We start from the raw sequence: 26,798 nt of genomic DNA, 5'->3' as shown, positions 1-26,798 counted from the left end.
AACATGGCCATATATAGGTTCAGCAGCCTCTCATCAACCAATGAAACTTTATGGAAGTTCAAAAAATTGTTTAAGAAGCAACTTTGCATAATCTAATATTTATCTAGACCATAGGTTCCCAAACTTTTTAGGTGCGCGACCCCCTTTTGCCAGTTGACGTGCTTTCGGCGACCCACCATTGAAATTTCCTCATTTGTTGTTTGTTACAGTAAATTATTCAACTGACCCTCGCGACCCCCTGGATGAAGGCCGGCGACCCCCCTGGGGGGTCGCGACCCACAGTTTGGGAAACCATGATCTAGACATTTAAAAAGGGCTAACATTTAAAAAGGGCGTATTGGAGTTACCCACACTTATTTGAAAAACATAAAATTCAAAAAATGCCAAGCCTTACCTCCTGCATTAGTTGTTTTGGATTCCCAGAAGCTACGTTCAGCATTTGAGCGAAATCGATTTTGTGTAAGGGGTGATACACAAATTATGTCACGCAAAATTTGACCTTCTTCAACCCCCCTCTCATGCCGGGGCCCGTGGCGTAGTTGGTCACACGTTCGCTTCATATGCGGATGGTCATGGGTTTGATTCCCAGCCCCGGCACTTGCAATTTTTCGTCAGTTGCTTTTCCCCCGAGAGCAACTGACACTGACCCTCTTCTGAGCCCCATGGCTCAAACGGACCCGGATACCTGGACATCGGCGAACTGCTACTCATAATGGACCCCCAATCGGACTGGAAAGGAACAACGGCCATCCATCATCATCCTTGTGCTCATCATTCTACTAGGTATAAAGTTGAAAAAAGTAAAAGCAGCAGAAAGGAAACCAGTTCGATAAACTAGAATAGAATCTAGGCGCTGTACAAAATGTAAGTGCAGCTGTCAATTGAAATTGCTCACGTAGTGCCCCAGGGAACAATAGAGCTGTAAATTAGGTTAAGTGATTGAGAATAATAAAAAAAAACAATAGAAATACAGTGTAAACCCCCCCCCCTCTCCTCTATGTCACGCTTTTTTATATGGCTTTGAAGCCAGGACACATGCAGAAATGCCTGTGCCCCATCCCAGGAAACGCCAACTATAACGAAGTGTGCGTTAACCTTCTTACACCTTTTCCCTAAAACGAAACGGTTGGTACGGTTGTCCCCGTTTCTTCCTTCATTCAATACAAAAAGGTTTGTCAATCATGTTATTCATAAGTGGATAACCTGATTGCCTTAAGTTTTTGAATTATCTTTCAACCCATTAGTCTGCACAGTGGGCCTGGCCGTTTTAATATTTGTAGCACATCTCTGATATGCTGCAAATATTAATGCTGACAAGAAAATATCAGAAGCAATTTTGATATTTCCAGGATGCTTTTCATGCAAGCACTAGAATAGAATATTTTCCAAAACAACTAATTTTGGAGGTAAGACTTGGCATTTTTCGAAATTTTTGTTTTTCATATATATGTGAGCCACCCTACGTATCTTCAATTTATTTTAAACTTACATGCCAGCTTCTTAACAGCAAACTGATTTTCTATTAATCATTTTCTTCTTTGTTGCCAACTCTCATGTCGCGATATATTACGAAGGACAAAAGTTTTTCGAAATGAAATACGTACAAGATCAGGGTTTTGAAGCGACCAAAACCTTTCATCCAACTCACCAGATCTGGCTTGTATACGAACGTCCATAGTTTCCATACCCACGCAAAGAAAAAATATTGTTGTAGTTTAATACGTGCTGGGAGCGTAAGCAACGTAACAGCAATTTGCCATAAATTTCCCAACCGACAAAACAAGCTCTGTGCCTATGCCTTCCACAATGTTAGAAAGGCATGTTCCCTTTGGCAGTGCCTGCATGACATAGGACCATCCCCCCAATCCACCCCCCCCAAGGTGGAGGTTACATAAATGCGGGACAACTTTAGGCGAGCTGGGAGCATTTCACATAAATCGTATAGATCCTGTGCTCGGATACGATGGACTCGCTTCGATAAGCCTCAGCTAGCAGCCAAGGAACCCGCCGCTGCGCCACTAGAGGCTTATTCCTTCGGATTAAATTTTTGCCCCCTAAATATGATGGGTTCACAATTTTCGAGAAAACTGCGCCGCCCCTTTCGGAAATCGGTTGGCGACCCGGTCGGGATGGAATTTGGGACGAAGATACCGAAATTGCCATATCATCCATCTCTTTGGGCCATCACGCTCGACGCGCGCGACAATCAATCACGTCAATTGTGACGACGGAAGGTGAACGAAGGAGGATTCCTTTTCATATGATAATTGCAAGAGCTTTGCCACAATCTCTACGAAAGCGGAGTTTGGCTCACCCCAAGGAGCTAAAGGTAGCTACTTTAAGGTGATGCTAAAGTAGAGCAGATGGGGAGAAATGCCATCACTAATAATGATTAATATGCTTTCTTGTCAAATTCGATTGAACGGCGCAATCTCGCAGGATTGTGGCTACGATGTTTGTCGGTACATATGTGCATTTAATACGGAAAAATGAACTGCTGGGTTACCCTATCTGAAAGTGATATTTGAAATTGTTGAGGAAGGGCGTTACAAATATTTCTACAATTACATATTTACTTTTCCGGTAGCTCCACCTTGATGTCACTACTATTTTGGCTTTCGAACAAAAGGCTGTTACTGTTGCAGTAACACTGCGAAATATTCAAAGGTGTTACTTCAAAGGTGTAAATCTCCGCATATTGTGCCGATCCAAGCAATTTTGTGATTCAAATATTTTTAATTTTTTTTTTTGTATATTATACTAAACTCTTGTTAATCTAATAAAGATAGTGCATTTGAAGATAAAAACTTTGTGAGTTCCAAAAGTTATTTTTTATCCATATTTGTTTTACTGTGACAAAAACTAATTGATCAAGGTCTCGTAATTGTTCGAGAATTCTTCCACCACATGTGTGTTTGTGTCGCAAAAGTACACGATTAATGAATGTTTAATCATCCCCTCATCCTTCGAATCTGGTTCGCATCGAACGTCTCCTTCCCGCCAATGCCTCGTCGCGCACGCCACACCACCGTCATTAGGATTGATGGGTAAATATGCTGACGATGATGGTACATACTAGGTACGTGCATCCAACCGTAAGGGCATCATCAAAAACCACCACATCGCTATGTGGCTTTGTTTGAACGACGCTGCAAAATGGTTTGCATGTACTTGTGCACGTGGGTGTGTGTGTGCTCGCGGATGTATGCACAGTGCTCATTTTGCTCGCATCAGCGCCACCACCATGTTTGAGAGATTTATTTTTAGAGCAATAGACAGTGCGAGGAATTCTGCTTTAGTTCTACTAAAGTAAAAAGCTTGCAGCTCGGGTTGTGCATTTCCTGCAAAATTTTGGCGGGGCCCAGCCAATAATTTATTCAGCTGGATTCAAAATCATTTACAAAGGATGGAACGGCTTTTCCAGTTTGGTGGCATTGAATGAAAAGAAATTCAATTTAGAATGATTGATTGACTGCCGGGATTGAAATACAATTTGTCACTAATTAGGGATGTAAATTCGGTGCATATTGACGACATAAACTGAAACAAAACGCTACTGGTTTCGACTCAATTTAATTAGAGCTATTGCAAGTCAATTAGGTATTCATGCCAGCTCGCTGCTTAAATATGCAGCAATCAATGCTTAGTTTTCTTCTATATGCTTACGTTAATTGCTGCGAGTTTGAAAAAGCGAAACTACGCTTTACATGTCACAGCTACACATGTTTTGGCCTGTTTTTGTTTACCCCTAATAAAAAATATTCGTACATTATTTATACCACACAGATGCCCATTATGATTAAAACTTCAAAATTGCGGTAATAAACTTCAATTTGCATTGTGAATTATACATACCGATACTGAATGGATCAACCAAATATAAATATTATCAATACAGCATGAACATGTCCTGCAGGAAATTCGTTGAAAAAAACAGAGTTGCGAAACTATCAAAAGCGCGGCAAGTGGTACTATATTTCGCATCGGAGCTACACAGACCGTGTACTGTAAATATAATTCCCAAGTAACACGAATGCCATATAAGAGTTACGGCAGCGCAAGTTTTGGTTGTATGGAAGTCGATTTGGCGTTATTTCAATACAATGGTAAAATAACATCAAATAAACTTCTATACACGGAGCGGAGCTCGATGAGGCCCCTCTAGAGGACTGCTGGAGTACAGTGAAAGCAGCCATCAACGACGCAGCCGAGAGCACTATTGTGTACGTGGAACGGAATCGACGAAACGAATGGTTCGACGAAGAGTGCAGAACGGTTTTGGAGGAGAAGAATGCAGCGAGGGCGGTAATGCTGCAGCAAGGAACTCGACAGAACGTGGAACGCTATAAACAGACGCGGAAACAGCAGACCCGCCTCTTTCGGGAGAAAAAGCGCCGCCTGGAAGAAGCGGAGTGTGAAGAAATGGAACTGCTGTGCCGTTCCCAAGAAACACGGAAGTTCTATCAGAAGCTCAACGCATCCCGCAACGGCTTCGTGCCGCGAGCCGAAATATGCAGGGATAAAGACGGAGGCCTTTTGACGGACGGACGTGAGGTGATCGAAAGGTGGAAGCAGCACTTCGATCAACACCTGAACGGCGTGGAGAACGTAGACACGGGAGCCCACAGCAACGGAGGAAACGACGACGCCAGTGCAGCGGAGGACGGAAATGAACCAACTCCCACGCTGAGGGAAGTTAAGGATGCCATGCACCAGCTCAAAACCAACAAAGCAGCTGGTAAGGATGGTATCGCAGCTGAACTCATCAAGATGGGCCCAGAAAAGTTGGCCACCTGTCTGCATCGGCTGATAGTCAGGATCTGGGAAACCGAACAGCTACCGGAGGAGTGGAAGGAAGGAGTAATCTGCCCCATTCACAAGAAAGGCGACCATTTGGAATGTGAGAACTTCAGGGCGATCACTATTTTGAATGCTGCCTACAAAGTGCTATCCCAGATCATCTTCCGTCGTCTGTCACCTGAAACAAATGAGTTCGTGGGAAGTTATCAAGCCGGCTTCATCGACGGCCGGTCGACAACGGACCAGATCTTTACCGTACGGCAAATCCTCCAGAAATGCCGTGAATACCAGGTCCCAACGCATCACCTGTTCATCGACTTCAAAGCGGCATACGACAGTATCGACCGCGCAGAGCTATGGAGAATCATGAAAGAAAACGGCTTTCCTGGGAAGCTGACTAGACTGATTAAAGCAACGATGGACGGTGTGCAAAACTGCGTTAGGGTTTCGGGTGAACTATCTAGTTCATTCGAATCTCGCCAAGGACTGCGACAAGGTGATGGACTCTCATGCCTACTCTTCAACATCGCTCTGGAAGGTGTGATGCGACGAGCCGGGCTCAACAGCCGGGGAACGATTTTCACAAAATCCGGACAATTTGTGTGCTTTGCGGACGACATGGACATTATTGCCAGAACATTTGGAACGGTGGCAGAGCTGTACACGTGCCTGAAACGCGAAGCAGCAAAGGTCGGACTGGTGGTGAATGCCTCAAAAAAAAAGTACATGCTGGTAGGCGGAACCGAAAACGACCGGATCCGGCTGGGTAGTAATGTTACGATAGACGGGGATACTTTCGAGGGGGTGGAGGAATTCGTCTACCTCGGATCCTTACTGACGGCTGACAACAACGTGAGCCGTGAAATTCGGAGGCGCATCATCAGCGAAAGTCGGGCCTACTACGGGCTCCAGAAGAAACTGCGGTCGAAAAAGATTCACCCACGCACCAAATGCACCATGTACAAAACGCTAATAAGACCGGTAATTCTCTACGGGCACGAGACATGGACCATGCTCGAGGAGGACTTGCAAGCACTCGGAGTTTTCGAGCGACGCGTGCTAAGGACGATCTTCGGCGGTGTGCAGGAGAACGGTGTGTGGCGGAGAAGGATGAACCACGAGCTCGCTGCACTTTACGGCGAACCCAGCATCCAGAAGGTGGCCAAAGCCGGAAGGATACGTTGGGCAGGGCATGTTGCAAGAATGCCGGACAACAACCCTGCAAAGCTGGTGTTTGCAACTGATCCGGTTGGCACAAGAAGGCGTGGAGCGCAGAGAGCACGATGGGCGGACCGGGTGGAGCGTGACTTGGCGAGCATCGGGCGCGACCGAGGATGGAGAGCGGCGGCCACGAACCGTGTATTATGGAGAAATATTGTTAATTCAGTTTATCTTGAATTTGATGTAATACTAAATAAATGAATGAACACGGAGCGGACCTGGTTGGATGGTTAGAACACGTGACTATCACGCCGAGGACCTGGGATCGAATCCCACTCCCGACAAACTCACAACATGTGAGTTCTTCCTTCGGAAGGGAAGTAAAGCGTGGGTCCCGAGATGAACTAGCCCAGGGCTAAAACAGTTAAAACAGTAAAAAAAACTTCTGTACAATCAAAATCTGCGCTGCAGTAGCTCTCATATGACATGTGCGTTGCTTAGGTTTAGAATGCAGCTCTACCAAATTTGGCTATATAAGCGTCAAATTTGTTGTGAATGTGTCAGTAGTGTGGGTTTGAACCAGGATTCATATTTTGTACGCCATAACAAAAAAATACAAAATAATCTACACGTTTACCTGCTACACTTGTTGTTGAGTTTTCATCTACGCACCAACCAATAATGGTCGAGTTTATTCTAGCACTTTGCCAAATGCTTCATGACCAATTTAATGACAAATTAAAAATGCATAAATTAGTATTCATATCATGTAAAAAAATATGTTGCAAAACAACTAGATTTTCCTTTAAATAATTAGGGTGAATAACACAGCGTAACAAAAATTAACTTTTTGTCTGTCTCAAGAGCAAACTTATGTGTCTCCGAAGGATTTTGGGCCGCTGAATCCGAATCCGGGCTCAGATTTGCTCTAATACGTCACAATTTTGAGCTATACCTCAATTTATAGGGCGAAATATGCGATTTTGGGCTTTTTTGACTGCAAGCCATAAAGCAAGGAAATATTTTTTTAAAGCAATCAAAAGGTTAATTGGTCAATTAACGTCTAAATTAACGACTCATGCAAAATATTTCGTTTTACCAAATCAAATTTGATAGTTTTAAGCGATTTATGTTAGGTACGATATTTCCCATACAAGTCACTCTCCAAAAGTTGCATGCAAGTTTTCATACTAACATAAAATGCTTTAATCTCTCAAATTTGATTAGGTAAAACGAAATATTTTGCATGAGTCGGTAATTTAGATGTTAATTGACCAATTAACCTTTTGATTGCTTTAAAAAAATATTTCCTTGCTTTACGGCTTGCAGTAAAAAAAAGCCCAAAATCGCATATTTTTCCCTATAAATTGAGGTATAGCCTTAAAAATGTGACGTGTTAGAGCAAATCTGAGCCCGGATTAGGATTCAGTGGCCCAAAATCCTTCGGAGACACATAAGTTTGCTCTTGAGACAAAAAAATGTTGCGCTGTGTAATTGTCCCTCGAATTCTATTACCGTCTACCAGGGATGGGAACACTCACTTGCAAAGAGTTACATTCACTTGCTATTTTTTCAGCTCAGAAGCGTCCTATCAAGAAACGATGTATGGACGACTTTTGCCTTTTGGTTTTGTCTAAAAGTTTGCCAAATGGAGTATGGGTCGCACACGCATACCAAAGTCGTGACAGAGCTGTGAAAGCGACTCTCCACGAGGTGAGTGTAATTTACATTCACTTTTTGGAGAGTTGCCTTCGCAGCTCCCTCACGACTTTGGTATGCGTGTGCGACCCATACTCCATTTGGCAAACTTTTAGACAAAACCAAAAGGCAAAAGTCGTCCATACATCGTTTCTTGATAGGACGCTTCTGAGCTGAAAAAATAGCAAGTGAATGTAACTCTTTGCAAGTGAGTGTTCCCATCCTTGCCGTCTACTCCATGTTTATTTCGATCAGAATATCAATTCAATTTCCGTCACACCTTATACGTGACACTATGGTACGAAGGGTGGTCAAAAATCATGATTCGATCTTAGTTCTGTATTCGAATCCGAATCAAATCATGTTTTCAAGAGCAAAAGTTTCTGAATTGAGATATAATAACTTTAAATTGAAGACAATAATATTTTTGTTATTTTTTTACCCAGCAGACCATTATACGCCATTACAGTGCAACGAAGAAATCTTATTCTGTAGTTTTTAAGTACGATGTTTAGTTTGCATATAATTCACGCACACATTTGCTTACATTCTCCCTTGGACGAAGAAAATTAGTTTGTTAACATTTTGTCGACGGAAAATAGTAATTTATTGGAATAATTGAGTAGCTGTTGCCGTATTCTGCAGCAGCGATATTCAACACTGTAGTGCGCAGAGTTTTTGTGTGGTGTAACTTGAATGTCGACTCGATTAGTGAATATGGCAAAGTTAAAACTGAATGGCAATAGAGAACATTTCGGCTAGCTACTGCTAGGCCTCCTTCGTCACACGCAAAACAACAAAAATTGTCAAACCGGAGGTGGAATGATTTGAAACGTAAAATTTAAAGTAATTATTTGATTTAAAGTGCTACAGCCCACGCAGTCTTCCCACGACATCAACACATGTTCAAATTCTGTACGTTTTCTCGCACTTGTGTAGAACACCAAACGCTAAACATCAGAGTACCCCAAGTAACAATGAGTGCTGAACAGTGGTACAGTGAGCTGAACATTGGCTAGGTAACGGTGTCAGTGGTTGAACACAATGATAGCTGAATATTGGTCTGAATAATGGCTTGTTCAATCTCTTCAATCGGCAAACATAGATGACTGAATAAAGAGTTTAAAAAAATACACATCTGTGTAACCAGCATTAAACATACACTAACATGCAGAATTAATCACTTGTTGTTCAAGCTTTAATCAAATAATGTTTGACAGCTGACCCAAGCATGTTTTCGTGAAATCCACATCGCTTCTTCAGCCTCAATACTGGCTTAGTTCAACGTATGTTCTTGACAAATCAGACACAACTAGTTATTCTCTTGTTTTCGAGGATACGTATACAATTGTGTATGATGTAGGTGCTAAGGTATGCTATAAATCAGAAGGTCCGAGTTCAATTCCCACATATTAACTTAGACATTCCGAAACGTCTCTTCTGGAAATAGAAGCAGCTTATGATAAAAACAGGCTCACGAAAGTGTTTGTATTTTTATTTTTACACAATTAATAAATTTAATTGATAACTGATTAAGCGCATATTAAACCTTAAAACAGTCTTTCAATGAACCTCAAATCAGCAAAAGGTTAAAAAAATCACCAAAATTAGATGTTTAAGAGCTGAATAAATTCGGCTGTTCGGGTCCGTATGAAGTTGATCATCAATATTAACTTCTTTTCCCGATCAGCCTAGATAGCTGTGTAGTGTCGGTAGCGGTTGTCTTAATTGGCTAAGAATAACACTACGGACCACCTGTTCCGGGGGTAAAAGTCCACTAAACAGGGAACCCCAATCCAAGGTGTCAGGCGACCCGTGCTGATGGCTGAATGGTTGAGGGGGTTTAAAATATGCTCGATCTTTAACGGAGCCCGTAACGTAGGTAGATCGCCTTTATGTGTTGCGTTGCGGTTCAAGATTTACCAAACCGAACCCTAGTGACATCCGGTTTGTCAAGGGTAATGTGTTTTGGTAATAAGGATTCATGGTACAAAGTCCTTGTTACTGGTGACAGTTTCTAAAATTGCATTTATTCTGCCTTGCTGATAGTTAAGAAATCGGACTTTGCCCACCCGAGACTACACTTGATGTTAGGAAAACAAACATGTTTTACGTATCTAATTGCGTACTAACCTATCAAGGACTGTTAAGTTCTGGTAATTCAAGGACTCACGTGCATTCTTATTGCAGAACACATTCTCTAATTTGACAGAGTTTTGCAACTAGCCTAAAGTCCCGGGTTTTTCTTTGTTGTCCTGGGACTAAACTAGAAGCATGACATGGATGGGGCTAGAGTTCCGATGCATGGATAAATACCAGTACCACCGTTTTGTTTTGCTCAGAATTCAAATAGATTGTGTTTGATTAGGGGCGCTCTTTCACTGGGATTTAAATCTCTATGATAACGGGACCTTTTTATCGCAATCTATTTCTTGCACCTCTGGGATAACAAAACAGGAGCTGTACAGAAATCGATGCTTCATTGCCTCTCAATGACAATGGAGTAGTACGACATGCACTAAATAGGGGGATTAGGGGCATAATGGACACCCTAAGCAAATGAGTATGTTAGGCCTGTATAACAGACAAAAACTTGACATATTAGCAGTTGGCTTACAACTTTAACTTGTTTCCTACGTATTTCAATCATTTACAGCTGGTAGAATGTCATTATTGTAAAGAAATAATGAATTGAAAACCGTGTGTTTTTTGGGGCTGGCAGGAAAGGTACGGGGCGAAATGGACACCCATCGGGGCATAATGGACACCCTTGCATATTTTATGCTGTATCTTTGAAAATATCGACCAGTTAAGTAATTTGCCAACGGGGATCAATACCACAGATAAAATACTCCCTCTTAGACGAGTTTATATAACTTCAAAGTTAATTAAATAAATTGTAGGCTAAAATAATCGGATTGATTTTTTTCAAACTCTCTAAAACGCCTTACAGTATGCAACGCACGTAAATCCATTCGTACTTGCCAGTGTTCATTTCGCCCCGAATAGACTACAGCATTGAAACTGCTATTTTCAGTGTGTTCTGATCAAAAATATAATACTTCATCCATTGCTAAATCTACCTATACATGTAGATAAGCTAACAATTCAATTGTTTGTATGGTGGACACACTCAATCACTCGTAATACCTTATTTGCTGCTGCTTCGAAATTATAAGAATTTCACCATATGAAAAACATATTTCAATTTCAATGATATTTTGGTTATTTTGAAGGAATATAAACGGTAGTTTTGAAAAATAGAACAATGACTTGTTCCTTTACACTTATGCATTGAAAGTTTAACATAAAAGTCAACGGTTTCGGCAAAAACAGGGGTGTCCATTTCGCCCCGGGTGTCCATTATGCCCCTAATCCCCCTACTAAGGATACGGGTAATGCCACAAAAGATCTAAATACTGGTCGCAGTGGCTCACCCGAACAGAGAAAAAAAAAGCTGAATAAAGGATTGTACTTCTTGTGCTCAGCTCTAGCTCAAATGAAGGCTGATTTAAAATAGTTAGCGAAACGTCTGTACAGCATCAAATTGTTACCTGGGACCCGTGTTTGCAACCGTTCCCCATTTTTTTTTTTTTTATTCCTGTTCGGGTTTGTCACTGCGACCAGTTTTTAGATCTATTGTGACATTACCCGTATCATTAGTGTAGTGCATGTCGCATTACTCAATTGCCATTAAGGGGCAATAAAGTATCGATTTTGATACAGTTTTTGTTTTGTTTTCTTAGAAAACAAAACAAGAGAACTGTTATTGGCCATGCATCGGAAACCTAGCATCACCCTTGTTTTACTGCTAAATTCTCCCCAGTAGGACCCGGGTTTTAACATTAGCAGCAATATCATTCCAATAATGGAACAAGTGTTCAGCAATAAGGATTCTAGTATGTTCCTTGCGTACTAGCACTTTCCAGTCTTCGAAGAGTTAGTACATACATGGATCCCTAACCCAATTTGATTTCCTTTGCATTGAGTTTAGCCTCAGATGGTGAGGTTTTTAACTATATGCAAAGTAAAGTTGGTAAACTCAGTTTTATTCAAAAACTGGAAGTCTCCAAAACACCAGTAGTAAGGACTAAATACTATAATTCCTTGAATTACCAGAACACATATTCCAAAATTGAAAAATAGGACGACACTAGATTTCGGTTTGGTAGATCTAACACCGCAACGCAACCCAAAAAGGCGATCTACCCACGCTACGGGCTCCGTTAAAGATCGAGCATCTTTTAAACCCCCTCAACCATTCATCCCTCAGCACGGGTCGCCTGACACCTTGGATTGGGGTTACCTGTTTGGTGGACTTTTACCCCTGGAACAGGTGGTCCGTAGTGCTATTCTAAGCCGGCAGCTACATGGGCAACCGTTCCCCATACCGAAGTGTACTCGAGTACAAACATTGTGTACGTACCCTAGTACAAAACGAAAATCGAACCGAGTGGAAACCGAAAATGAAATCCAAAGCGGCTTTTGGATTGATAAACGAGTGGTGCGAACTGTCAATTGACGTTCGAAAAAGTTCTTTTTTGCATACTGAAAATATGTTCGTACCGTAAACCGGGGTCATATTGATCAGCGGGGTTTAATTGGTGATTCGGGTACTACTTTGTAATTTTATACTATAGTCGTAATTATCTTGAACTTCTTACCTCATCTGGTTAATAGATGTATATAGATGAGTGTAGATTTTATTTTTTTTAGAAAAAAAAAAGTTACTTTTATTAGTATTTTTCTCTTCTCTGAAATCATTGCTACTAAACAATGGATTGCTACTAGGACTTCCCGTAAATCTATTGTTTTAACATGTTTGTGGAGCCTTGGTTGGGTTGTGATGTAGCTAATCTGAACATAAATAAGTTAAAAAAAAGTTATTTTTTTTATGAAATAATCTTTTTTTTTGTCTGTATTAACGAGATTTTTAACCCAAGGCTAGTTCATCTCGGGACCGACGTTTTACTTCCCTTCCGAAGGAAGAACCCACATTTTTGTGAGTATGTCGGGAGTGGGATTCGATCCCAGGTCCTCGGCGTGATAGTCAAGTGTTCTAACCACCACACCAGGTCCGCTCCACAAAATAATCATTTATTGTGATAGAAATCACTTAACTCAAAGGAAATTACCTACAGTTAGGCGTTTGTGAGAAAATTTCAAAGTTTTATTTTGCATCTTAAGTGTCAAATTCACTAGTTGTAAGAGTTTTAACGCGTTCTTCGGGTTTGGAAGTGCATAATTAGGCGAAGAAGGCAGTTTTCCTTTTAAACCGATGCTTAATTGTATGCTGATCCATTTGGAGTTATTCAACTTAAAGTATAAATTTGTTGACCAAAATTTTGTCACATGGTTTCATGAATTGACACTAATGTGATCCACAAAAGTTGTTTTAAAGTGATCAATTTGACCCCGCATTACGGTACTTGTGATTAAAACGAACTTTGAACAGAAGTCTACGTTTAGGTGCAGGTTTGTGTGTTGTGGTTTAAACATCAAGTCGGAGTACAGATGGAGTTTAAATACAGCAGTACTTAATTAGCGAGTTCGATGTTTGTTAGGTAAGACTGAGCCCACGGTATCTCACATTTTAAATCTCCAAATGAAATTTTTATCAATATTAAAGCTCCATTAAAATAGACATGATTTCACCGAAAAAGGAAGACTACGGTGTAATTTCAAAAATACTTCAATGTTCAGTGTAGGTGCACAAGATTTTATGAAAATAAGTTCTGGTTCAGCACATCGTTAAACTCTGATCCACATCCGCAAGGCGAGCGGAAGAGATGACAACCACACAAAAATAACAGAAATTGGACTGTCAGATTACGTTTTGGCTCGCTACTGAAAATTTCTGAATTCATAATTTCATGTTTCATGTCAGTCTGAAATATCCATTAAAAAAAACTACAATTTTTTTTTAAACTTCTATCTGATTTGAATCAAATTTTGTTATTCACTAAGACCGTGCTCTTGAGCCGACCTACTGATCAAGAAGACCGTGCTAAGACTGTTTGGGCTCGATTCCTGGTCGGTCCACGGTCATTCCCAAGTAACCTTTTGATGACCAATTAGTATTATAGAGATTTTGAGAACTGTCATAAAACCTTATATTATTAGGTTTTATTATGGTTCCAAGAATCTCTTCTAATCTATTTGACTAAAAATGTTGCCAGCGTTTCGTATTGGAGAATCTTTAAACGATGTTGCATTTTTTTTTTCAAAATTTTAACATTCTCATTGACATTGATGGCTCAGAGTCCCGTTCCCCCATAGGGAGCAACCCTTGCATGAATCCCGGGAAAACTACGAAAAGCAATCCAGTCGCAGGAAAAAATAATAGAGAAATATTATCGGAAGGAATCACGATAGAAATCCCTGAAAATATTCGGAAAAAAAATTCTGGGAAAACTTTGAGGAAAATTCCTTGAAAGAATCCAGAAAGAATTTCAGCGAAAATCCCTGAAGGAATCAATCCCTAGAGAAGCCCGAAAGAAATCGTTAAAGAAATACTGGATGGAATCCCTGGAGAATTTCCCAGAGGAATTCCGCGAGGAATCTCTCAGAAGGTTCCTGAGCCATAAAAAGAATCTCAAAAGAAATCCTGAACGAAAACCGGAATCACGGAAGAAATTTTAAAACAAATAAAACATTAGAGAAACACCTGAAAGAATGTCGGAGGGAATCCTTGGAGACATCAGTAAATGTATCTCAGAAGATATCCTGAGAAAAAATCTGTGAAAGAATCCTTGAATGAATCTCGGGAAGAATCTCTAAAGGAAACGAACAAAGGAAATCCAAGAAGAATCTTAGAGAAATCCCTGATACAAACGCGAAAACAATCCGTTGAACAATACCGGAAGGAATTCCGGCGAAACCCCTAAAGGATTCCCGGAAGAAACAATGAAGGAATCCCAGGAAAACACCTCTGATGGAATGTCAGAAAATATCCTTGAAGAAAAACCTGGAGAGATTGCTAACGGCATTCCATAAAATTTGTTTGGAGGAATTTATGGACGAATCTTAGAGGAATCTCTGAGAAAAGTCAGGATGGATGAATGAAGGAATCCCGAATAGATTTCCGAAAGTAATGTAGGATAAAATCCCTGGGGCATAATAAATGTCGGAAAAAAATCTTAAAAGAATCTTCAAAGATTCAATGAAAAAATCCTGGAATCACGGTATGAATTCAGTGAAGAATCATAGGTGAAATGTCGATATGAACTCCCTAATGGAATCCCGCGAGAAATCAATAAGCACAATTTCATTCATTGCCCTCTACTGACATTTACCAGATTTGCTGAGATGTCTGAACCATGCTGGAAAACTCAGAATGTTGCTTATTAAAAAATGGGAGATGTATTTGTGAAAAAAATGCGTTCTGGTGATATTCAAACCCACGACTCTGAATTCGTTAGGAATAAATCTTGGGAAGAACCTAGAGGAAATCTGGGAAAGGCTCTGTAGAAGTCTCAAGGAAAACAAAAACCCGTACAAATCCCTGAAAGAATTCCAGATGAAATATCTAAAAGAAAAAAAAAACTCTGAGTGGAGCTCTGAAGGAATCCTGTGATGAATCCTTGGGGGAATCCTAGATGAACATCTAGGAAATATGTTTGAAGAGAAGCAATCTATGAAGGAATCTCGTGAGAATTCAATGTAGGAATCCCGGATGGAATCTCTAGGAGAATCCCGAAGTGAATCCTAGTAGAAATTGCAGGAAGAATTGTTGGGGAATCTTTTAAAGAATCCCAGTAAGAATCCCTTTAGGAGGAATACCAGCACGTAAGCCAGAAATAATCCTAGAAGGAATTCCACCCACGAATTTTTGAAGAGTAGAATAACGAAAGGAATTCCAGAAGAAATCCATGGACGAATCCTGACATAATTCTCGAGTGGAATTACAAAATGAAAACTAGCAGGAGACATTCATAGATAATTATCGGAAGGATTTGCTGAATATCTTTATTTATAAATCCCTGCAGGAGAACTTATGTGAGAAATAAGATTTGAATTACATCAGTGCCAGTGTCAGTGACTGCTAATACGGTAATGTTTAATTGGAAATCATTTCGACACAGGTACATATGTATAGGTCATCTGAACAACTTTTTACATATTCATGGTCAAATGCGGTACAGACATGGGTATAGATTTTTCGCATATCTAGCACAGATAAAACATGGCGTGTGATTCGATCGATGGCTGGTGTGAAATAGAATTTACCAATAAGTTCGCGCGTGATTAGTGCCGTTGTCCTTTTGGTGATGCATTCAATCAGAAAATGGATAGATTTTTCGGCACGAAAGAAGAGTTAAAATGAGCTAAATAATAGTCTTGAGACATATGACGTTTTCTAGCTTCCGCGGATTTTCGATGCGGCCGGAAATTCGAGTAGTTTCAATTTTCGCAACCCACCGTATCAGGCTCATAGTCAGGGTTTTCTCTGGTAGGTCTGGAGCTGGTGCTAAGTCAGTTTGGGAATTGCAGAACGGCAGAGAACGAAGAAAACCAGCAGAAATATGTACAAAGAAAAATCTGAGAAGAAATTGTGACAGAAAAAAATGTGATGCTTTAGTTTGCAAGGGCATGTGATTGAGCTACGATTTTGATAAAAAGATGCGAAAAGAACTTGCCGAACCGAAGAGAACCAGTAGCGATTCAGGAATGGTTTCGAGGGTCCTCTCTCTCTCTATCTCTTCTTGGCGTAACGTCCTCATTGGGACAAAGCCTGCATCTCAGCTTAGTGTTCTTTGAGCACTTCCACAGTTATTAACTGAGAGCTTCCTCTGCCAATGACCATTTTGCATACGTATATCGTGTGGCAGGCACGAAGATACTCTATGCCCAAGGAAGTCAAGGAAATTTCTTTTACGAAAAGATCCTGGACCGACCGGGAATCGAACCCGTCACCCTCAGCATGGTCATGCTGAATACCCGTGCGTTTACCGCCTCGGCTATATGGGCCCTTCGAGGGTCCTGTCCACACTGAAAATATGGATCTGCCAACAAACTAACTACTAATACTAAACGAATCCTATTCGGTGAGATCAAAACATGTTATCCTAAAATTATTTTTTTATTTCTTTGACAGTTTTTTGATTAACAATTGAAAAAAAATGAATAATTAATGTAATAATCTGTATGAAAATTACCTCATTGTCATCTAATATTTACTCTTTCAGCGGTAACCAGGTAAATGATGTAACTAAATTCCCGATTTATAACAATTAGTCATACGCTTTTTCGCCTTGGAAAGCATCCCATTATACCTCTATCCAACTTCCAACTCCAGATATCTATGAAGTGGCCCAAGTTCTTAGACATTTTCTTAATAGATATCTAATCAACATTTCCTCCCCATCCCCGCTGATCGTAAGGACCAGGCCAAGTGTCGAACAAAGAGGTCGTTCAATAAAAGGCTTGTCAAGTCCCAGGCAACTTTTCAGGCGCATTTAACGTCTCTATTGACAGCCACCCCAGGATGTGTACGGTCGGCTATGCTATCTAGTACATATAAAACATATAGCCGGTACAGACAAAAAGTGAACAAAATTTCATAAAAAAATGGTTTCTGCAGAAATGGAAAACATTTTCCACCAGAAAAAAAAAATCAGAAGATACCTTGATCCATACTCTACATGCGTACGACAACCGATTTTGAAAATATTGCTTCGTTATTTCATGAAAAATTAAAAACCAAAAAAATGAGGAAATGCTTCCAGTTTCGCCTTAATACGAAACGACTAAAACATTTACGTACACAAAAACGCTAAAAACTAACAATTACCAATGTCTCCATATTTCTTAATACTAGTCATCATAGTTATTGGAAACTCTCCATTAATGGAATGAGTTTCGAAAAACAAATTGAAATGCGTCTAGGATGGGTAGAACAGGCGATTATTGTTTGCAATGGTTGTTCCGCCCCTTTCCAAATGTTGGTCTAGAAATTCTGATTAGAAAATAGGACACTTTATTCCCATGTTGCATGTTACCCCGTTTGACGATACTTGATTCACTAAGAAAGCTATTAAATGTACAATTAATTGAAACATATTCTCACAAAACATTAATAACATTGCTTGAAAATCCCATACCCCCGTTTCTCAACTTACCTGTTCCAGCGGCCTTATTGGGCGATGCTGCCGCAGCGGCTGCCCCTCCAGCAGCCTTCTGTTGCGGAGCAGGACTGGCCTGCTTGCTGCCGGCCTTCTCCACATCGCCTCCCTTGTTGGTAACGGGAGCCTTATCACAATCTTCCGCCATGTCACCTATGATTCTTCGGCTCGTCACGCCCTAACTTGCCCGCTTGGCTCTCGAAATTGATTGGATTTGGCACAGCTTTTTCCACCTAATTTACTAACACCAAATGCCAGGGGGCTTCGTTTCCTGGGGGCGTTAATCGAATTCACTCGGGTCGACACACTTTTTCTTCCGGTTCGCAGTTGCAGGTGCTAAACTTGCCGAAGAACACTCCCAAACACCGATTCTTTTCTCCGGTTTCGAAAGTTTTCAAATCAATATCACTTTTATCCGTTCAGCTGTTCCTGCAACCGACGACACCTGTTCCAATCAAAATTGCATTGCTTTTTTTCCAGCGGTTCCAACGTCCCTCCTTTTTCCCGCACTTTTCCACACTTTTTCTCAGTCACAGTTCACCAGTTCTACCGAATCCACTTTTCCTCCGGGGCCCAACAGCGGCGTGAGGTCACCCCTCAACGGAGTCGTCCTTCTCGACGGCTGCTTCTGTCACAATCCAGTTGTCCAAACGGTGGCGCACAGATGTAAGTTATTGAAATCAATTTTCCATCTTCACACACTCGTTCTCACGTCGCTCTTCTACTGAAGCGTTCCACTGGGTGAGCGAGGTGGGCCCCCGAAAATTTTCGCACCGTTCAACGTTCCGCAGAAAATTGCTATTGACAAACCTAGTGACGGGGGGTGGAATAGACGAAACTATACTAATACAGAAATTGAACTCTCGAGAACGGGTCGCTTTCGCAAGACGAGATATTAATAATACTTCTTCATGACCATCACGTTTTTTCTTGTCGTTTTTTTTGCCATCAGCCCGTGCTTCCGCTGCTGGCGGTGGATGTTTTGAGTTTTGGCACTTAAAGGCAAATTTGTCCACCACCACCTCTAGGTGGTCGTGTCCCAATCCTAATCAACACTCATGAAGATACACGCTGTCCACGTCAGTGTTCGCTCATCCTCTATCAGGAAAATTCTCAGCACACCATTGTCATCCATCTTTTGGGGTGTTGGTCATCATAATAATCCTCATCGGTTTCAATCATATTTTGTCAATCCTAATACCAGAACACTTGCTGGCTGACCAGGTCGATTGCATTGACGTGCACAGTAGGGGGGCTTATTTAAGTCTTAATACAAAAACGAGTATTTGTGTAGGTGTTGCTGAGGAAAATTACAAGATATCCTGAAAGAATTCCAAGAGGAATTCCAGGCGGAGTCCCAAAATTCATTCCAAGTAGAACTCCATGAAATTTTGGTGGAATTCGTAAATCTTGGAGAAATCCCAGAAGAATTTTCAAGACCCAAGCAACACACATGTTATATAAAAGTTACGACAGCGCAAGTTTTGGTTGTATAGAAGTTTATTTTACGTTATTTCAACGCAATGTTAAAATTACGTCAAATAAACTTATATACAACCAAAACTTGCGCTGTCGTAACTCTATTATAACATGTGTGTTGCTTGGGGAAGAATTCATCGAAGGTATTCCTGAAAAAAAAAACATTGAAGAAATCCAGGAAAACCGCGGAAGGAACTTCAGCATAAATTCGTGGGAAGAATTTTGAGTGAATTATGAATTCTATCGTGATGGAATTTTTAGGAAAAGTTATAAACGAACTCCTAGAGGAACTTCTTGAAAGGTTCCATGAAGTACTCTTTAGAAAATTTAAAAGAAATGGCTGAAGGTTGTTTCAGAAAAGCCTTAAAATCTCTGGAGGACACTAGCATGATTTCCTGGAAAAACTATTTGAAAATTATTTTCTTTACAGAAGTTTTCCAATAAGATTTCCAAGAATGGTTTTGACGCCTTCTCCAGTTTTTTTTAAGATTTTCTTTACTTTTTTCATGAAATACTAGGACTTTTACAATATTGTATTTACGATTCCTTTTAAAATTTTTCTGAGGACTTCTCTACGCTCATATACGATTTCTAAAAAAAAATCATCCAAGAAGTACTCCTAGAAATTTTACGAGTTTTTCCAAGGGTCCTTCCAAAAAGTGTCCATGACCTTTTCTAAAGTTTTGTTTAGAATTTTCTTTCTGGATTTTACCAGGAACTTCTCCAAAAATTCCTTAAATATTTTATTTTTTTTTGTCTTTATCGAAGATTTCATCCTAGAATTCCTTAGGATTTTTTGCTACATTTTCTCCTAAAATTCTAATAGCCCTCAAAGGATTCTTTCTACAGCAATTTATCAAAAAAATTCTACACGATATTTTTGACATTTTTCTTTGTGGGATTCTTCCCAGCTCCCCCTAAAAATTGCTCAATTATTATGTGTTTATCATCCAAGAGTACTTCCGGAATTTTTTGCTGTAATTTCTTCAAAAACTCATTTAGCAATTTAAGACATTTTTCAAAAATTTCCCTGGAAGACCCTGCTCAGAGTTATTAAGATTTTCTTTGTGGATTTCTCCAAGAACTTCTCCAAAAATTTTTCAAGCATTTTATTTTTTTAATTCCTTTTCCTACGATAGTTCCTTCTTATGGGCACAAGAGCGCTTAATTCAAAAAAATTCCAGTGAAGTTTTTTTTTTATTTTATCTGGATCGATCACAGAACGAATTGGTGAGAGAGATCTAGAAAAAATAGCCACATGCTGCTTGAAAGCGTATCCTGAAAGAATTCCTGGGGGAATCCGTGAAGGAATCGTTGAAGGAATTCCTGAAGCAATCGCTGGAACAGTTCCTCAAGGAATCCCTGAAGGACATCCTGAAGGACATCCTGAAGGAATCCCTGGAGGAATTCCTGAAGGAATCCCTGGAGGAATTCCTGAAGGAATCCCTGGAGGAATTCCTGGAGGAATCCCTGGAGGAATTCCTGAAGGAATCCCTGGAGGAATTCCTGAAGGAATCCCTGGAGGAATTCCTGAAGGAATCCCTGGAGGAATTCCTGAAGGAATCCCTGGAGGAATTCCTGAAGGAATCCCTGGAGGAATTCCTGAAGGAATCCCTGGAGGAATTCCTGAAGAAATCGCTGGAAGAATTCCTGAAGGAATCCCTGGAGGAATTCCTGAAGGAATCCCTGGAAGAATTCTTGAAGGAATCCCAGGAGGAATTCCTAAAGGAATCCCTGGAGGAATTCCTGAAGGAATCCCTGGAGGAATTCCTGAAGGAATCCCTGGAGGAATTCCTGAAGGAATCCCTGGAGGAATTCCAGAAGAAATCCCTGAAGGAATCCCTGAAGGAATCCCTGAAGGAATCCCTGAAGGAATCCCTGAAGGAATCCCTGAAGGAATCCCTGAAGGAATCCCTGAAGGAATCCCTGAAGGAATCCCTGAAGGAATCCCTGAAGGAATCCCTGAAGGAATCCCTGAAGGAATCCCTGAAGGAATCCCTGAAGGAATCCCTGAAGGAATCCCTGAAGGAATCCCTGAAGGAATCCCTGAAGGAATCCCTGAAGGAATCCCTGAAGTAATCCCAGAAGGAATCCCTGAAGGAATCCCTGAAGGAATCCCTGAAGGAATCCCTGAAAGAATCCCTGAAGGAATCCCTGAAGGAATCCCTGAAGGAATCCCTGAAGGAATCCCTGAAGGAATCCCTGAAGGAATCCCTGAAGGAATCCCTGAAGGAATCCCTGAAGGAATCCCTGAAGGAATCCCTGAAGGAATCCCTGAAGGAATCCCTGAAGGAATCCCTGAAAGAATCCCTGAAGGAATCCCTGAAGGAATCCCTGAAGGAATCCCTGAAGGAATCCCTGAAGGAATCCCTGAAGGAATCCCTGAAGGAATCCCTGAAGGAATCCCTGAAGGAATCCCTGAAGGAATCCCTGAAGGAATCCCTGAAGGAATCCCTGAAGGAATCCCTGAAGGAATCCCTGAAGGAATCCCTGAAGGAATCCCTGAAGGAATCCCTGAAGGAATCCCTGAAGGAATCCCTGAAGGAATCCCTGAAGGAATCCCTGAAGGAATCCCTGAAGGAATCTTTGAAGGAATCCCTGAAGGAATCCCTGAAGGAATCCCTGAAGGAATCCCTGAAGGAATCCCTGAAGGAATCCCTGAAGGAATCCCTGAAGGAATCCCTGAAGGAATCCCTGAAGGAATCTTTGAAGGAATCCCTGAAGGAATCCCTGAAGGAATCCCTGAAGGAATCCCTGAAGGAATCCCTGAAGGAATCCCTGAAGGAATCCCTGAAGGATTCCCTGAAGGAATCCCTGAAGGATTCCCTGAAAGAATCCCTGAAGGAATTCCTGAAGGAATCCCTGAAGGAATTCCTGAAGGAATTCCTGAAGGAATTCCTGGAGAAATCCCTGAAGGAATTCCTGGAGGAATGCCTGGAGGAATCCCTGAAGAAAATCCTGGAAGAATCACTGACGGAATTCCTGAAGGAATCCCTGACGGAATTCCTGGAGAAATCCCTGACGGAATTTCTGGAGGAATCCCTGACGGAATTCCTGGAGAAATCCCTGACGGAATTCCTGGAGAAATCCCTGACGGAATTCCTGGAGAAATCCCTGACGGAATTCCTGGAGAAATCCCTGACGGAATTCCTGGAGAAATCCCTGACGGAATTCCTGGAGAAATCCCTGACGGAATTCCTGGAGGAATCCCTGACAGAATTCCTGGAGAAATCCCTGACGGAATTCCTGGAGGAATCCCTGACGGAATTCCTGGAGAAATCCCTGACGGAATTCCTGGAGAAATCCCTGACGGAATTCCTGGAGAAATCCCTGACGGAATTCCTGGAGGAATCCCTGACAGAATTCCTGGAGAAATCCCTGACGGAATTCCTGGAGGAATCCCTGACAGAATTCCTGGAGGAATCCCTGACGGAATTCCTGGAGGAATCCCTGACGGAATTCCTGGAGGAATCCCTGGAGATATTCCTGGAGAAATCCCTGAAGAAATTCCTGGAGGAATCCTTGAAAAAATTCCTGGAGGAATTTCCGGAAGAAATTCATGGAGGAATCCCTGAAGAAATTCCTGGAGGAATCCCTGACGAAATTCCTGGAGGAATCCCTGAAGGAGTTCCTGGAAGAATCTCTGAAGGAATTCTTGGAATAAATCCCTGAAGTAATTCCTGGATGAATCCCTGAAGGAATTCCTAGAGGAATCCCTGAAGGAATTCCTAGAGGAATCCCTGAAGGAATTCCTAGAGGAATCCCTGAAAAATCCCTGGAGAAATCCCTGAAGGAGTTCTTAGAGGAATCCCTGAAGGAATTCCTAGAGGAATCCCCGAAGGAATTCCTGGAGGAATTCGCTAACGGAATTTCTGGAGAAATCTTTGAAGGAATTCTATAAGAAGTCCCTGGAGGAATTCCTGGAGGAAGCCCTGAAAGAATTCCTGGAGGACTTCCTGAAGAAATTTCTGGAGGAATTCTTGAACGACTTCCTGGAGGAATCTCTGCAGGGATTCCTGGAGAAATACTTGAAGGAAATCCTTGTGGAATCCTTGAAGGAACTCCTCGAGGTATCTCAGATGGAACCTCTGGAGGAATCCCTGAAGGTGTTATTGGAATTCCCGGAGGACTCACTGTAGGATTTCCTGGAGAAATTCCAATGGAGGATCTAGTAAGTAATTTCTGGAGGAAACCCTTACAAAATTTCAGAAGGAATTTCTGAAGGAATTCTTGGAGGAATTCTTGGAGGGATTCCTTTAAGAATTCCTGGAGGCATTCCTGAAAGAATTCTAAAAAGAATTCCTGAAGGAATTTCTGAAGGAATTCCTGAACGAATTCCTGAAAGAATCCCTGAAGAGATTCGTGGAGCAGTCCCTAAACGAATCCTGGAGATATCTGGAAGAGTTTCTGTAGGAATCCCTTAGGGCATGGTTTCCCAAACTGTGGGTCGCGACCCCCAGGGTCCTTCATCCAGGGGGTCGCGAGCGACAGTTTAATAATGTACTGTAATAGACAACAAATGAGGGAATTTCTATGGTGGGTCGCCGATAGTACGTCTTCTGGCTAAAAGGGGGTCGCGCACCTAAAAAGTTTGGGAACCTATGCCTTAGGAAATTTCTGGAGGAATCTCTGAAGGATTTCATCGATGCAATGTTTGGGCATGTATTCATTACCATGGTTTACATAGCCGATTACGAGCTACTGAATTTTCTCAAAAAATAACCCATCCCTGTGTACGCCAACGATCACGACCCGATCCAACTGCTCCGGCTGGCTGTGGCGTGTGAGAACCAAAATAATTGGTTTGGCAAGAGTTTCGGTACGCTTTCCGGAGTGACGTCGATAAGGCCTAGGCGGTGAGGTAAATTCGGTAACCTCCTTACCTCACATTTCCCCCAGATGCCCAGATCTCACATCATCGACCGCGCTTCATTGAGCATGAACAGAATCTGTCTCGACTCGAACGAACGCTCTCGGCTGGCACATGTGTGGATGACATCGACCGGGGCAGCTCCGGTGCCGCGCCGGTCGTTGGTTGGTGGCAGATGATGAACTTGTATTGCACCCGCAGCCACGCCAGCCCGTAGGTATGACGATGACGACGACGACGACAGCGACAAATCTGACAGACAGCAACCACTTGGAGATGACGGATGATGGTTGCTCGGCGTTCAACGGAGTTTATAGATTGATGCAACGGATGGACGCACTGCCGTCGCCGTCGTCGCGATACTGCATCAGAACCAGCAGGTACTTCTACTTGTCACGGTCAGCGTCGCCGTCATCTGTGTTGGTAGCTGTAAAGTGTCTGTGGATGCATCGGGAGCACGACCTTGACGGTCGCTACTTACGTACCCAAATGGATCGGCGGGGGGTCAGGACGTAGACAGCGTGTGCTTCATAGATTTGTAAAAATTTTCGGATTGGACGAATTTGCTGCTTTATTTTGGGCGCACATTTTTTGGCAAACGGGTTTTCGGTCGTGACACAGTTATGTTTGAGATTTTTTTGCGGTGGTTTGTGAGAGGAAGCGAAGATTATGGTAATTCTTGTTACTCACAATTGATTGTCGGCGAAGGAGATGAAGGAATATTTGATTTGAGGCAGTTCTTTTACAATTGAAAATAGAAATAAATTAATAAAAATAAGCATCACTTTTCAGTTGTTTCCGTGGAGATTATCGAATAACTTAACAGTCAATCTGCTCTACAAATATTGTTCTAGCATTATACACAACTTTATTCTTCTGTAATATTAACTAATACTTGAAACCAGAAATATTCAATAGAGTTCCTAGTTGTTTAGGTTTTTATTTAACCCTTAATGCAGTGGCATCTATATTGCCACCTACTGTTTTTATTTTTTTCTGTTTTATAACAATTTATTTCGAACTTCTTTTTTGGTTTATGCAATATTGGGATTACCAACAACGCCTGTTATTTTTTGGTACTAAACAAAGCTTCAACTTGACCGCGTGAAGAAATTAAGCTCAAACTTACTGTAAAACTGTCGATTTGGTAAATATTTTAAGAAATTAACAAATTATGGGTTGACATGAGCTGAACTACACAGTTTATATTATGGGTTCAGCCCTAATCCACTCTAAAATCTTTTTTTCGGCTTTTTGTCGAAGTCAAAAGAAGAAAAGTACCCTAAATGGGCAGTGGCAAGAATATTACCACCAGCACTGGCAACTATATTGTCACCTTAAATGCTCATTTTTGGGCTTAACGGGCAGTGGCAACTAGGGTAATTCGCAAATTGTTGTGCACTACCCAAATGTTGAACAGTTTCTGAATATTTTATTATAAATCTCACTTAAGTAATTTTCATACAACGTAAACTTATGATGTAGAAGCATATACATGTAAGTCACGATATTTCTCTGATTAAGTTACAAAATTGTACATATTTTACGTCAAAAAAAAATTATTGAAAATTTTGTACAGCTGATGACACGAAAACTGCAAAACTCTTAAGATTAATTTTAAGAAATTGCTGTTACGAAATAAGCTTTGCGGGAAAATCGACCACAAATATCAATGGCACACCGTAGTTACAAGAACTGGAAGAATGTCATTAACAGTTTAACATTGTTTAAAATCACATTTTCATTGTAATTTAATTTGAAAAAATATTTATCTTATCACACTATCATTATGCATCCATGATCCAATTGTTGTACACTGGCATATCCTACGATGTTAGCACGACTGCTAGATTTTTTTTTTCACTTTACCTAACCGTGCATTTCAGGGGGTTTCAAGGGCGTTCCAGGGATGTTCTAGGGGTGTTCCAGTGGGCTTCAGAAAGATTCCAATGGTTTTTTCAATGCCTTTCAAGGGCGTTCCAGAGGTGTTCAAGAGGAATTCAGAGTGTTAAGGGGGTCCCAGGAGTATTTCAAGGCGTTCCAGGAGGCTCAGGAGCAACCCACGGGGTTTCAAGGGATTTTAGGGTCGTTCCATGAGTGTTCTTGGTGGTTGAGAGGGTCCCATGGGTTGCCAGGAGAGTTTCAGGGGCTTTTAAAGGCGTACTTTTCTTCTGTCGTTTTCGCTTCTAATCAAATCTTTTCAGAAATTTTTGCATCTAGTCATGTTTAAAACGATTGAAGTCCACTAGAGCTCTCTTCAAATGTGCGATTCCTTGTCATTTAAATCACAAGCTCGGACTAGCTGGGCACAAAACACAAAAACCCGGAAAAAAATTCGCCAGAGTGAAAAAATATCGGATGTCGGGTCAAAGTCGGGTCAAATTTTATCAAATGTTGGACCACTGTTGGACCCACATCGGGTAACTGTCGTGTCTACCCAAGTAACAATTTCAATTCCTTTTAGATTTGATTATTTTTATGGAAGCTTTATCACAGCATGACCAATTCATGGAACATTTGTAGTTGTTTTTATCAAGAGAAAACAATCTTCGTTCGTTTGCGGTTTTTAAGTTGTCTTCAAGTTAATTTTGAAATTCGCGCATAAAACTACTGAATTTACAAGAGCATTAAATCTTATAATAAGTTTTAAGGCGTATTTGAAGTTA

The 26,798-nt window shown here is 41.2% G+C and overlaps 1 protein-coding gene across 7 annotated transcripts in view; it reads right to left on the bottom strand.

The window, feature by feature from the left end:
* LOC109425809 (solute carrier family 12 member 4) overlaps positions 1-26,798 on the bottom strand; it is an 836,994-nt gene that overhangs the window by 548,499 nt on the left and 261,697 nt on the right. For 6 of the 7 annotated variants that reach the window (XM_029865597.2, XM_062842512.1, XM_029865599.2 and 3 more), the window contains exon 2: positions 17,781-18,593. The exons of the other annotated variant lie outside the window; for it this stretch is intronic. In XM_029865597.2, coding sequence (XP_029721457.1) covers positions 17,781-17,931 — 151 coding nt within the window. In that variant the 5' untranslated portion in view covers positions 17,932-18,593. The remainder of the gene's footprint in view (positions 1-17,780; positions 18,594-26,798) is intronic. 7 annotated transcript variants of the gene reach the window in all.

Source organism: Aedes albopictus, chromosome 3 (genome assembly GCF_035046485.1).
Source record: "Aedes albopictus strain Foshan chromosome 3, AalbF5, whole genome shotgun sequence".
Lineage (NCBI taxonomy): Eukaryota > Metazoa > Arthropoda > Insecta > Diptera > Culicidae > Aedes > Aedes albopictus.
This window is presented reverse-complemented; position numbering and strand designations above follow the sequence as displayed.